This window comes from Pholis gunnellus, assembly GCF_910591455.1.
Source record: "Pholis gunnellus genome assembly, chromosome: 1".
Taxonomy (NCBI): Eukaryota; Metazoa; Chordata; class Actinopteri; order Perciformes; family Pholidae; genus Pholis; species Pholis gunnellus.
The window spans coordinates 17,779,694-17,792,693 of NC_136528.1; the positions used below are offsets into that span (position 1 = coordinate 17,779,694).

The 13,000-nt window shown below is 40.2% G+C and overlaps 1 protein-coding gene across 1 annotated transcript in view; it reads right to left on the reverse strand.

Moving 5' to 3' along the window:
• Positions 1–13,000, reverse strand: part of myom2b (myomesin 2b) — a 30,430-nt gene that overhangs the window by 13,832 nt on the left and 3,598 nt on the right. Inside the window, exons 3-22 of the mRNA XM_079169678.1 lie at positions 11,186–11,243; positions 10,780–10,934; positions 10,473–10,559; positions 8,378–8,466; positions 7,848–7,898; positions 7,540–7,704; positions 6,967–7,128; positions 6,662–6,803; positions 6,220–6,419; positions 5,647–5,697; positions 5,360–5,487; positions 4,663–4,846; positions 4,323–4,497; positions 4,089–4,210; positions 3,801–3,988; positions 3,335–3,461; positions 2,966–3,144; positions 1,644–1,758; positions 1,240–1,402; positions 983–1,089 (exon numbers count right to left, since the gene is read on the reverse strand). Of these exons, the coding sequence (XP_079025804.1) occupies positions 983–1,089; positions 1,240–1,402; positions 1,644–1,758; positions 2,966–3,144; positions 3,335–3,461; positions 3,801–3,988; positions 4,089–4,210; positions 4,323–4,497; positions 4,663–4,846; positions 5,360–5,487; positions 5,647–5,697; positions 6,220–6,419; positions 6,662–6,803; positions 6,967–7,128; positions 7,540–7,704; positions 7,848–7,898; positions 8,378–8,466; positions 10,473–10,559; positions 10,780–10,934; positions 11,186–11,243 (2,648 nt within the window). The remainder of the gene's footprint in view (positions 1–982; positions 1,090–1,239; positions 1,403–1,643; positions 1,759–2,965; positions 3,145–3,334; positions 3,462–3,800; positions 3,989–4,088; positions 4,211–4,322; positions 4,498–4,662; positions 4,847–5,359; positions 5,488–5,646; positions 5,698–6,219; positions 6,420–6,661; positions 6,804–6,966; positions 7,129–7,539; positions 7,705–7,847; positions 7,899–8,377; positions 8,467–10,472; positions 10,560–10,779; positions 10,935–11,185; positions 11,244–13,000) is intronic.

A 13,000-nucleotide genomic window follows, 5' to 3' on the forward strand; every position in this document is an offset into this window, starting at 1 on the left:
ATTGAAATCAGTGTTTAACCTCTGTGCCGTTCATATATTTGTTCTGCCAAGCCTCGCATTTCAATAGTATTTTAATTTGAAGTGCTGGCCCACGAGGGCTTTGGTTGAACCACACCAATTTATTGGCAGATATTGAATATAAAATTCATTACTATGTTTTAATCAGTGTATAATCACCCGAAACTAAGAATCGTTATGTTTTCCTTAGCTTATAAAAAGCCATTTATATCTCCCTAGGGAGCGGGTCGTCTACCACGGAGTCCGCCATCTTGCACTGACATGTTTTTACAGCAGCCCAGAAGGAACATTGAAGATAGGGATGCGTTCTGAAACCCGGAATTAAACGGCCCCGGTGCTAAATAATTGAAGATCGTAGTATTGATAAGCCCCAACGTTACTGGTGCTTTTTATTAGTACTTTTTAATGTTTTGATGTCATTTTTATCACGCTGCAACACACATTAGTTCTGCCCTCTCTTTTGGGCTGTCCTCCTCCAACTAGATGCCACTAAAACTTAAAACACTGTCACCTTTAACTTGATCTCACCATTTAAGATCTTTTTTTCTCTTGTTTGATTATTGCCTTTATCATGAAACTATTAGTAATGCCTAATTTATTCAGTTATTTGTAGCCATTTAGCTATAAATAAATGTCCTCATTCGTCAGCAAGAAGTCCACAGAGGTCCCAGTATTGAAAAACAATCCAATGTCTGCTTTTGGAACAGATACATTTGGTTTATTTATTTTCATACGAATTAATGCGGTGCCTTAAACTTTAACGAGTACAAAACTGTAATCAAATTAAAGCATGTCAAGTGGAAAACAATCTGTCAGTCTAGGCTGTAAATAAGTGAAACATAACATATTCAATAGTTTAGGTTTTAGTAGTTTAGTATTGGATTTCTGTACATTTTGAAAGCGAGAGTTTGGCTTGGTCGCTCAGCACCAGAGTAACAGTGACACAGTGATTGGTGAATCCTACCTTCAGCAGAGATTGCATAGCTGGATGACACTCCTTCTGTGTTGGTGACAGAAACAGAGTATGTCCCGAAGTCCTCTTTATCTGCATTCTCAAAGATCAGCTTAGAACTAAAATGCACAACGAGAGAGACACAGACAGATGATGTCCATTTATCCAGCATGTATCCAACTGTTCACATGTGACACAAATATTCCTGTGTGTGTGTGTGTGTGTGTGTGTGTGTGTGTGTGTGTGTGTGTGTGTGTGTGTAGTCTTACTGGCTGCCTTCAGTCTTAATCACTACTCCTTTGGAGAAATCCGTAATTTCTTTATAATCTTTCTTCCAGACGAACTGAGAACCCTCGTTTATTTGGCAGGACTCGAATGACAGAACAATGTCACCTGATTTCTTATCCACAACACAGGACACCTCCTGAGAGCCTTGAATACAAAGAGAAAATTACAAAAAGTGTTTTTAAAATTACGCCCATTTCAGTCTCCAAGAAAGGCACAGAGGGCCACAGTGTGTAGGTTTTATATTTCAGTGGGCTTTTATTATAACTGTCGGCTCGACTCCCTACTCCCATACAGCCTCCAGCACGCCGGCAAAGAGGGCATCCTTCCATCAGAAATTGATGACACAAATTTGATAATCTTTTTGTTGTTTGTGAATAAAAGTTACCTTCCAAAGCTTTGGCAGTCATAGGGTCAGAGGCCATAGAGGCCATACCCACTCCTGCAGCGTTGGCCGCACGCACTCGAAACTTGTAGCTAGTGCCTGCCTCAAGGCCTGTTACCTATAGGAAACAAACAGACAAGTAAACAAACTAGTTGGCGAAGGGTGTACAGCTACACAGTTGTTAATCATCAATTTCGGGAAATTTGACAGATAAGACAACTGACATTAACGTTCTTGCAGTGTGTTTTGTTCAAACTGTTGTGAATTCCTGAGGTAACGTATTTAGCAGATGAGATAGTGACAGAAGTAGTACATTTTGAGATCCGGCAGCTGCTGCAGCAAATATTTGCAAAACGTAATATGATATACTAGCAACATACCAATTGCTTTTTGGTAAAAAAAAAAATACTCATAATTTTTATTAACTCCTAATTAATCCATCTTGTTTCGCAACCCATGTTTTAGCACATCGTTAAATACTGTTTTGCATTACACAGTAATCACATACATATAATGTTGATAAGTTGACTTTCTTGTCCATGTCACATATGATAAAAGTCATAATTGCTAATACTTTTCATTCTAAAACAAGCATTTCCATCTACCTTCTTAGCTGAGCTCAGCCAGTAACACTTCACTTCGTCCACTAGATGTCATTGTCACACAATTTAATATAACTGCATTGCATCACTGCATTGCACAATAGGGCGATTCAAACACTATAGTCTATAATTTATATACATATACAGTATATTATAGACGATAATATATAATGTCATATTGTACATGTATACAGTGTATTATATTGTCTTTTTACATTTTGTAACCAATGTCCGCTGAAGAACTAGAATCAATTTAAACGTTATTGCATAACTTATTTTCACTATCGATAAATCTGTCAACTCATCTCAATTTGCTAAAGTCCAAGCTGACCAACGGGTCTAAAAATATACATGTTACAGTCATAGAAAACTGATAGGTTCAGCACACACTCACAATTGAGCTGGAACCAAAGAATGTTTGGCATTTTTCTTAAAGACATACTATGGGGGAATTGGTGCTTACTGTTTGCATTTTTTTGAAAAATCCTGCATTTCATACCTTTAAAACAAAAACCCCAAAAACACAATTTATCAACAATCAAAATGTTTTTTATTAATTATCAATTAATCATTCAATAAACTTATTATGTCAGCTCTGCCTAACTTTTATGTCAGATTGCAACGTATTAAGATAATATTATAAGGCAGGATTTCAGATAAATAAGGATGGCATTCTGGTAATCCTCATAAATTTACCATAAACCATATTAAAGATGCTCTCACCTTGTGGAAGCGGTGACTAACAGCCGTCTCATTGGCAGTGGTCCAGTCAGAAGTGCCCTCCTTAGCGTACTCAACATGATAACCTGTGATTGGTCCAGAACCAGCATAGACGGGCTTTTGCCACTCAACCAGCAATGAACTATCTCTCACTTCACCGAAGGTCAGGTCATAGGCTGGGCCTAAAGGACACACCGAATGAGAGGAGACACAAAACAACATTTGTATTTAATTTTGAGGACATTTCAATGAAAACATTCACTTGCTTCCTCCTAGTTTTCAAGGCTACTTGGTAGACATGAGCCTGATGCCAAAAAGCATAACGTTTGATGTAAAAGGGGTGAAGTCAGTCAAAACGTGACATTTACTAACCAGGCTCCGGCATAGTCCAGGCCTCACAGCTGAAATCAGCTGAAGGTTTGGCAGCTGGTCCGAGACCGGACAGATTGGCTGCATACACCTGGAACTGATAGACTGCTCCCTCTGTCAAGCCATCCACCTGTCAATACAATGTTACCACGGTTACGAACACGGCAATCCTCATTTTCTTAAACAAAACTTTCCAAACTCACACAAGTCGATCCAGCGTGAAGTAGTGGATCGTCGTAGTGAATGAGTTCTTGCTTATCTAGTTATCCAAATTGACCCAGATATTTTTCTTACAATGTGGAAAACATACCATAGTTTAAAAAGTAAACACGTGTGATTTAAGCTTCGTCGTCATGTCAGAACCAACCAACTGACGCACTTGTATCAGATTTACGCAAACATTGTTGCTCCCTCTTAAGTTTGTTGTGATGCTTTAATAAGGTAAGCCAAACAACTGCCATTATTGTACCTTATAAAGTCTTTCTGAGACTGGTGGGATGTGAACCTCCCTCCACATTGTTGTTCCACTGCGTCTTTTGTCCACATAATATTCCTTGATGTTTGATCCTCCAGAGTGATGAGGCTTCTTCCAGTTCAGAACCATTGAATGGCCGTCACAGTTCAGCAATGCAATGTCGTACGGAGCAGAGGGGTTGGCTGAAAAGGCAGTACTGAATTTTAATACTATTAATTACAAAAATAATACTTCATAACCATCATCGTGAATAATAATAATCAAAAATATGCCAGTACTGACTGAGGGCAGCCTTAACAGACAGAGGTGCAGACTCCTGGGATTCATCACTAAGACCCAGCTCATTGATGGCCTGGACACGGAAAATGTAAGTTTCTCCTGTGGTGAGACCACTAACCACAAACCTGCAGAAACAGAATCACATGCATGAGTTTCCCTTTCCATGCACGAGTATCGCTTTCATGCTAACAACCAACTAATATAGAAAGACACGCTTTTGTTTGGTTGAAAATATACTTGGTGTCCTTGTGAGGTTTGTGATTGGCCGAGGTCCAGTCATTGGACCCCTTCACACACTGGTCGATGTAGTAGCCAATCAGATTGTTGGGTTCCTTGGGAGGAGCCCACTGGATGAGAAGAGAGGTGTTCGTTTCCCTGGTAGAAACCACCTGACCAGGAGCAGATGGCACACCTGAAGAATACAAAAAATAGCAAATGTTAAAATGTTTCAACAAATATTTCAATAAATGATGAAAATGACATTTGATAATCATAAACACAACAGCAGCTTAAGTGTGGATTTATTCCATTGCTGTAAAAATCAGTGTGATAATGAAAATAAATGGACAGAACAGACCTTTGAGTTGCAGGGTTTCAATAGGTCTACTCAGCTCTGATGGCTCACTGGCTCCATAGATATTGGCAGACACAATTCTGAACTTATATCGTTTGCCCTCTGTCAGGTCAAAGACCGCATAACGGGGAGATCGAATTGGAACCTGAGTGTTGACACGCTGCCACGCGCCACTGTCTACCATGCACTGCAGGAAGAGAGAGACAGAGAAAACATGCTGGCTGTTACTAGACATCCACACACATACTGATATGTTGTGCTACATTTCAGCCTGCATTCATTGCAAATCTTCAGTAAAAGTTCAGATAAAAAAGTTCAGGTAAATTCACAACAGTCTGATCTAGTGTGGTATATCAGAAAACTGCTATTTCCATTGCACTCTATTTCGTTTTTGTTTGCAACAACAGAGAAACCGGAATGAAACAGAGGTAGGAAATAAATAAAATATAAATAAGGGGGAGAAGTACATTTCTATAAATCATTGTGCAACAACAATAATATTCAGTTTTGCTGTTGTGTGTTTGTGTCTGAGTGAGTATGTTTTCACTTGTATGTATAGCTTAAGAGGGTGCATATACGTGTGCAATAGCGCGTAAAATAGTGTTATCCTGTTCTTTTAATCCACCTCTAGACTTCCAAGTAGAAAGAGGAGTAGGCCTATTACAAGCAGCATTGGTAACAGTGTGACATGTTTTGTTACCTTTTCTATGTAGTACCACATGGGAGCCTTGCTGGAATATGCAGGTGCTTTCCAGCTCAGAACAACATATGTCCTGTCTATTTCTGAGGCATAAATTCCTGATGCAGCACCTGGAGGCTTTCCCTCAGCTACAGAGAAACACACACACACACAAAGATGATAAAGTACACATACACAATAGCACTGAGGCACCCACTGTTTTATTCCTACTCTGTAGAGAAATATACTGAAGGATATTGTAATAATACATATCCTGTAGATATGTATCAATTTCAGTCAAAACTCACCTTCAACTTCATCATGGTAAGACACAACTTGTACTTTTCCGAGTTTTATGGCTATAGGAAAATAAAAAAAATAAAAAATTGTCACCAATCTGCTTTACTGTCATAGATAAACAAACAAGGCAAATATCAAATTATTTGTTAGTTTTTGATCAACTATTACAGACGACCAGTCATTTTTAAGACTGCATTGACCAAGGATCACATCAAACAACAATGTGGCAAACTTCACAGACATAAATTCACAGACAATAAATGCAAAAGCATCCCATGTAAAAAAAAGAATCTACAGTGAGTAAAATGTAAACTATTTACATTAGACCATCATTTTAAACCTTTAATAATTCAGGGATGCTGTCATGGAGCAGCAGAGTAATTCCACTTCAACCACATCTCATCGACATACAAACAGCAACATAACTAGTATTCATCATCAGTCAGTCCATCCAAACATACCAAAACCGCAGCGACATTTGGCATGTCAGGGACTACAGGACACATTTCTTCAAGGCTTCAAATGGTGTAATATAAAAGCCAGGGTTGACATTTTCTCTATACTCATCCAGTTAAACCCACCATGGAGCCTCTCAAACTCAGTGGGGTCCAGAGCGGCGATAGGATCAGACATGCGAGATGCTTTGCTGATTCCGTGTGAGTTGACTGCTCTGACTCTGAAGTAGTAGGAGTGTCCCTCAAACAGCCCAACCACTGGGTATTTACAAATCTTTATGGGGTGATCATTACACTGAGTCCAGTTTTCAGTTCCAACCTCGCATCTACAAAATAAAAATCAGGAAAAGGAATCAGGTCAGAGCGGAGAATGAAAGGAGAAGTACAGTAGAATATTTCAGTGTAGAGGAAAAGGGAGGATTCCCTGTACTGTACCTAATGACAATAACTCCTTCACTTGTACAGATAGTCAAGCAAACTCTATGTAATGACTTACATTAATCAGTCTTTATGTTGGTCAGGCTATCTATTTATGGTTCATGTTCATGTTCATGTTAGTAACTCCTACTTGTCCACAAAGTATCCCAGGATTGGTCCCTCTGTGGTGGTATTCGGGGGTTTCCATGACACAATGACATAGTCCCTATTGGCGTCGTGGATCTTGATGTCCATAGGAGCACCAGGTGCACGAGGGACTGGGGTGGGACCATCTTCACAGGAAGTAACACAGTTGCATTTTATCAATCATATTATAAGTAAGAAATCCATATTTAAATAAGAATAGTAACAGAGTTCTGTGTAATCTGTTCCATCATGTTTACAACGAATCAATAACAATGAAATAAGAACTCACTCAGTATGATTCCCTCTTACCTGAGACAGAGACAAATGCACTGTGTTCTGCAGTGCCTCCTTTAGTGACCATGCGTATTGTGTAGAGGCCTTCATCATCTTTGAAGAGGTTGGGGATAGTCAAAGTCGTGATACCTCTGCCAGTCTCAATCTTCACCCATTTAGAGTCAAACAGACGCGTGTCTGAAAATGAGACAGGATCATGAATGCAGTGTCCCTTCCTGTATAATGCTTAGAAACCATGTTTCTTTAAATTATACATGAGGTTTGACTGCATCTAGTGATTTTCAATATAAAAGATGAACCTATCACAATTTGCTTTTATCCCACGTGGTACCTTTTATGTACACATGGCAAATTAAACTACTCATGAATTGAGGCAATATCGCCAGAGTCTATTTAACTTCTTTCACTATAATTAATTAGCAATCAAAATAGTGTCCTTAACATATTCCCATTTTTCCTCTGCTCTGCCTCTGGCTCCGGCTGCATGTCGACTAGATTGGGTCTGGTAATCGGGGTGTCAGGCAGAATATATTACCAGCAATTAAAGTGTAATTACTTTGTCATAAAATGCTACTTTACAACAATTACCATCTCTATACCACTGTGCCTCAGGCTGCAGGTTGGCCAGGTTGGGGTTCAGGGTCATGGAAGCAGTCAACCTGGCAGATTCTCCCTCGGTGGCAAACACTGGTCCAAACTTCTCCAGAAAGGTAATGAGGATTTTAGTGTAATGGATCTGGGGAAGCATGGCAGCTGAGAGATTGGAGAAAGGAAGAAAGAGAGATGGAATAGGGCTGGTGGTAATGGCTTGTTGTTTCACATACTACTTTAAAAAGAGAGACATTTTATAGCCAAGTAGTGGTACTGATTTTGTCATTTCTGAACATGATGATTACCTGTGAAAGGCAACCATGCATATGGACAGGACTCATCCTCCTCCTTGAACCCTACATGATTATAAAAGAAACATACCGAAAGTACATAATTAGTGAATAATTACCTGAAAAATAGAATTGAGCATTTCATATCTACATAAAGAGTGGGTCCTCTTCACGTAGCCGGCATCATGTTTCAACAGTAGCCCAGAACGGACAAAACACTCTAGATAGGCCGATTTGCGTTTTCACGTCGGCCAGTAGTTCTCCTTCCCGTTCACACAAATCATTCACACCTTTGTGTAACGACGCTCAGCTCTGCCAGAGTTTACCATTTAAATGTATTGTGTCCCAAAAATAAATGTAAGTTAGTTAAGGAGTAATCTTGAGTTGAAGTTTAAGAGCTGCCATTGTGCAGTGAAAACATGTGACCTTCAATAACTGGATGTGATAGTCAAGACCCAAACATTTGATATTTCAAGACTTGTTCTGATGGGACTGTATGATAAACATCACACCACAACATCAGATACAGGTTAATCAGGACTTACTCTTAACGATGACGGTGGCCTGACTAGAGGCCTGTCCATGGCTGTTATAAGCCGTAGCAGTGTACTGGGCGGTATCATCAGTTGAGCATCTATGAAAAAAAACAACAACACAAGTTTCCAGATCAATAAACCTGTAAGGTTCTCATAGACTCTTGTGGTACTTTGATTAAAAGATTGCTTAAAACAGCCTACAAAACGACACTACGCGTCAGGGTTGTATCGTAGCAAGGATCTTAGTCACCTCATATCAAGCCATAGATGTTTAAATTAGCTTTTAGTAACGTTTACACTCATCTGGTAAATTATGGAAAATGCATAAGTACTGGATGTTCTGTATAACCAAAAGGATCTGCTCCAACAGGACTATCTGTCAACCACTGAAGAAACGAATGCATTACACAAGCAATAATTTCCCACATGAATGCATTATGTTGCCAAGGATAATCAGCAGCTGAGAAGGCACAGTATGGATTGAGTAAAGCCCTGTTCGCACATACAGCAGGACCTACATTGGCGAGACTGGGCATTAGATATACTACTTGGAGACAGTGCCACAAAGCTGTGACATAAGCCTGTCTTCTTTGAGAATAGATGACAGTGCTTTTCAGCAAATCCTTGCAGGATGTAGTACATCACGTTCTGCGTCTCTTATGATTTGCATGCTTCCTCTAAATCGTATTTGAATGAGATGTTACCGCAAGCGAAGCTTCTGACCTAGACGAAGTTCTGTTCTTAGATGGTGCAAAAACTGAAAACTGCATTTACAGGTTTGTTGGAAAGATGTAGAGAGAAAGACGCATAAGAGGGTCAAAGTCATGTTTTTGGTCTCACTGTCATTACATGCCATGCATTCATGACTTTAAGTTCAATGTCTTTCATTCCCTCTTTTATCCTTAAGTCTCTCGCTCTTCCTCCTCTCTCCCTCTCAGCATCCCTTTCTCTTCCTGATGCTCTCCTCACCAACTTGTCCACAACCTCATATTAGCCTAGTGTCAGCTAACATGGGAAATTCAACCCACGCAGAATGCGTAGGCTGGTGTAGACCTAAGGAGATGACTCTGATGTTATTGGCAGAGGGGACTACTTTAAGTTGCAAAAGCAGCATTCAGCAAAACCTTCAAATGCACAGAAATGTTTGCACTGGTGCACTGTGTGTGTGTGTGTGTGTGTGTGTGTGTGTGTGTGTGTGTGTGCGCAGGGGGTGGTTTTGGGAGATGGGGGCTGTACAGGAATGCCATGGCATAAGGATCTAGGACTGAGAAGCTGGGGGGTAGGGATTCTGCATTTTCTCTGTCTGTCATGAGCAAGGCTTAAAATTACAATGAGCTGCTGGAAATTTGTAATTCAAAAGGGATGTATCCTCTAAAGTCTTCGAGCCTATTTTTTTCCACTTATAACACACAGCATTCAGTGTAAATGGTAATCCACCCAGGAGGGTGATGGGTTTAAGGAGTATTTATTATCTTTTTATGGAGTTAGGGCTGTTAGCTGAACTGTGTGTAAGTAACAGACAGACGGAGCTAAAGGTGACTGGATCCAAGGAAATAGTGATGGCTAAAAGAATCCTTGAGGATCACATAGCACTGAAGTCAGCACTCACGACAGCTGAGCATCCTAAGACTGGAGGGAGAGCATTCAGTCTGCTGACTCTGACTGTTAATACTTTAGTTTGAATTTGTGCACCGACCCTGATGGGACTGACGAGAACATTTTCTGATGATTCAATATTTAGTCTTGGGATAGGTGACAAGTCGGTTTACGTAATGCAACTCAAATCTTTCATTACACATTACACATGTTCTACCTGATAAACACCCTGATCTTTCAATCTCCTTATCTGCAGGTTATAACGCATGTTCTCTCTTAAATTTATACATTTTGAAATTACAAAGCTCTCCCCAGAGCCACAGAAGATGTTTTATAACTGCTTTCACAAGCCGAGTAGTACTAAAACCGTATCAAGTTAACTGACCTTTATGAGTAAAATTGGTGAGTGCCCCTTTTCATATAAAAAAACAGCTTATCAAGTGGTCAAAACCACTGCAGGAGACCTTTTAAAATAATTCTTAAAAGTCTGTTTTTTGAGTTATTGCACCTTGGGAATTCCAGAGTATGGATTCCACCTTTAGCTTCAGCCAGGTACGGTCCACAGATCAAGCACAAGATCACACCATCTCTATACCTGAAATAGAGAAAAAATGACTGCTCAACAGAAAACATTTTAGCAGCAACTTTAGTAGCAGATCTACAATCATATTACTATTATATCTGAAGAAGAAAAGAAAGAGATGATAGCTAGGCCATCCTATCCTCATGAAAGTCTTCGGTTGAATAACTGTCAAAGAACAAAATGTATTAAATTACCATGTTAAAAGGAAAATGGGTTTCTAGGCCTTACTCACCATTTTACAACAGGCGTGGGGAAGCCCTCAACAGTACAGAAGAGTTTGATTGGAGTATTTTCAAACACGGTGTGGGATCTGAGTCTGGCCAGGAACTTTGGCCCCCTGATCATCGGCTCCTCGTGCACATATTTTTCCGTCATCTTTGTCCTTACCTAGACAGGGAAACAAGAATACCAATAAGCAAATAAATAATATACATCTCTTACTCACACACCCTCCACATTGTTATATTTTCCTATATCTATACTCAATTGTATTCTAACAAATGAATATTAATAAACTCCAGATACAACCATTTTTTAAAACAATGCAGTTTAACTATTGTCTCAATATGAGCTCAGGTACATATAATAACACACAATTTTCATTGAAGTCTGGACAGGGAAAATTCATAAATTCTTACCACTTTCTGGATGCGAGATTGTGTTTTGTGCTCATATCTTTCCTCCCTCGCCTCAGAACTAAAGACAAACAGTAGGTCAGTTTTGCTGAAAATCAATGTTATCCGTCTACACAGGCGGAGAATTTGATACATTTTTTTAAATGTCATTTTGAACATGTACCTACTGTCAAAAATATTCAAGGTGTGACAGTAGTCAGTCTGCCCAAATAATAATAACATTTACAGTAAGTAACACTAGTTTCAAAACAACAACGGTGTGAGAAAAATGCCTTGTGAAGTTGAAAGTGTATGGGGCTTCTTGACGGTTCACTTATTCAGGTGCCTTTCAGCCCAAATAACAAGCCTCCAAAGTAGCTTTAGTGCCGTGCTGTATGTACTTTTGTTTTGATATGTGCAGCAGGTTGTATGCGGTCTATGGCCAGTGCTTGAAATCTGATTCTACATTGTTTCTTGCCGTTTTTGTATCTATAAAAATACTTTTGAATAAAGATTATCCATTACTATCAAAGTTATATGAGCAAAGATGGTGGCCTCTAGCAAGCTCTGCAGACCAGCTCACTTTTCTCTGTAGAGCAGAGCACCTACAACAGTACTGATCCACCAATCCCACCTTCTTATTGGAACATGGGCTGTTGTGTCTGTGGTTGCCATATTAGGATTACAAATTATTTTTGGGGGGGTTGGGAATGCAGCCCAAAGCTTTTAATCCCTGTGATCTGTAAGACAGACGGGTATAAACCTGATTCATGCAAAGAATGCAGGACACCTTCCACGAACTTTCCATAGTAGAGACAGAGAGGTAAAGCCTCCTTGACTGAGCCTGACTTTACACAGCAGCCTATCAACACTTATGACTCCTCCGTGAGGGGGGAAGAGACACCAACGTAACAGAAATGTCATAGGAAGGCTCTTGTGGCTGGCATCAGAGAGCCTTGAGCACCCAAAATACAAGCTTTTTTTTTTAAAGAGGGTGCATTACAGGATTACTGTTCAACATCTGTGTTCAAGACATGGCAGTCTGAGCTTCAGAGAGTCGTTAGCTTTAAATGTGGTTATTATTGTCTGCCTGTGCACCATTGGGCACAGAAAATGTGATCAGGCCTTGAGAATCTCAAATAAATAAACTGACATATTGTTGTCATTTGTAAGCCGAGCCTCCTGGACAACAACAATAACTGTTGTCGATTTGTAGAGTCATGTCTAGAACCATTGTGGCTGACACAGCTGCTTAAGAGAAGGACAATGATTTATCACAACATCCTCCCTGTTCTTTGCTGCTATACACAGTCTCTTTGCGCATAGCCAAATCTTATATTCAGCAGACTATGCCACTGAAGGCCCAACCCACAAGAGGCTGCCCCAGAGCTGGCAACAGGCCCGTTGCCTGAGAGCAGGAGATTGTCAGCAGGGGAGACACAGCCAGCAGTGGGAAGCTCTGAGTCTTTCATCACTGCGACCACAAAGCCTTCAGGCCTGATGTCATTCCACCACTACCGCCGCGAAATGGAGGGGAGCACCCTCCAGTCCAGAGAATCAGGGGGATCCTGACAGCTGGCAGCAACAGACAGAGCAGTTGGTTTGGTCACCACTGTGATGAGACCGAGGCTGGAGGGGCCGTGTTGCATATTAAGAGAGGAAGATGACCAAAAGTAATGTCTTGTGTTGCAAGTGGATGCCAGGTTGGAGTATGATGACAATTTAGGCAGCCTGTGGATGTGTTCGGGTTTGTCCAAATCGGCAAAATAAGAAAGATTTCAGGGAGCTGCTCCGCAAAGGAGAGTGGGTAAACCTATGAAAAGAACAGACTCCATATGC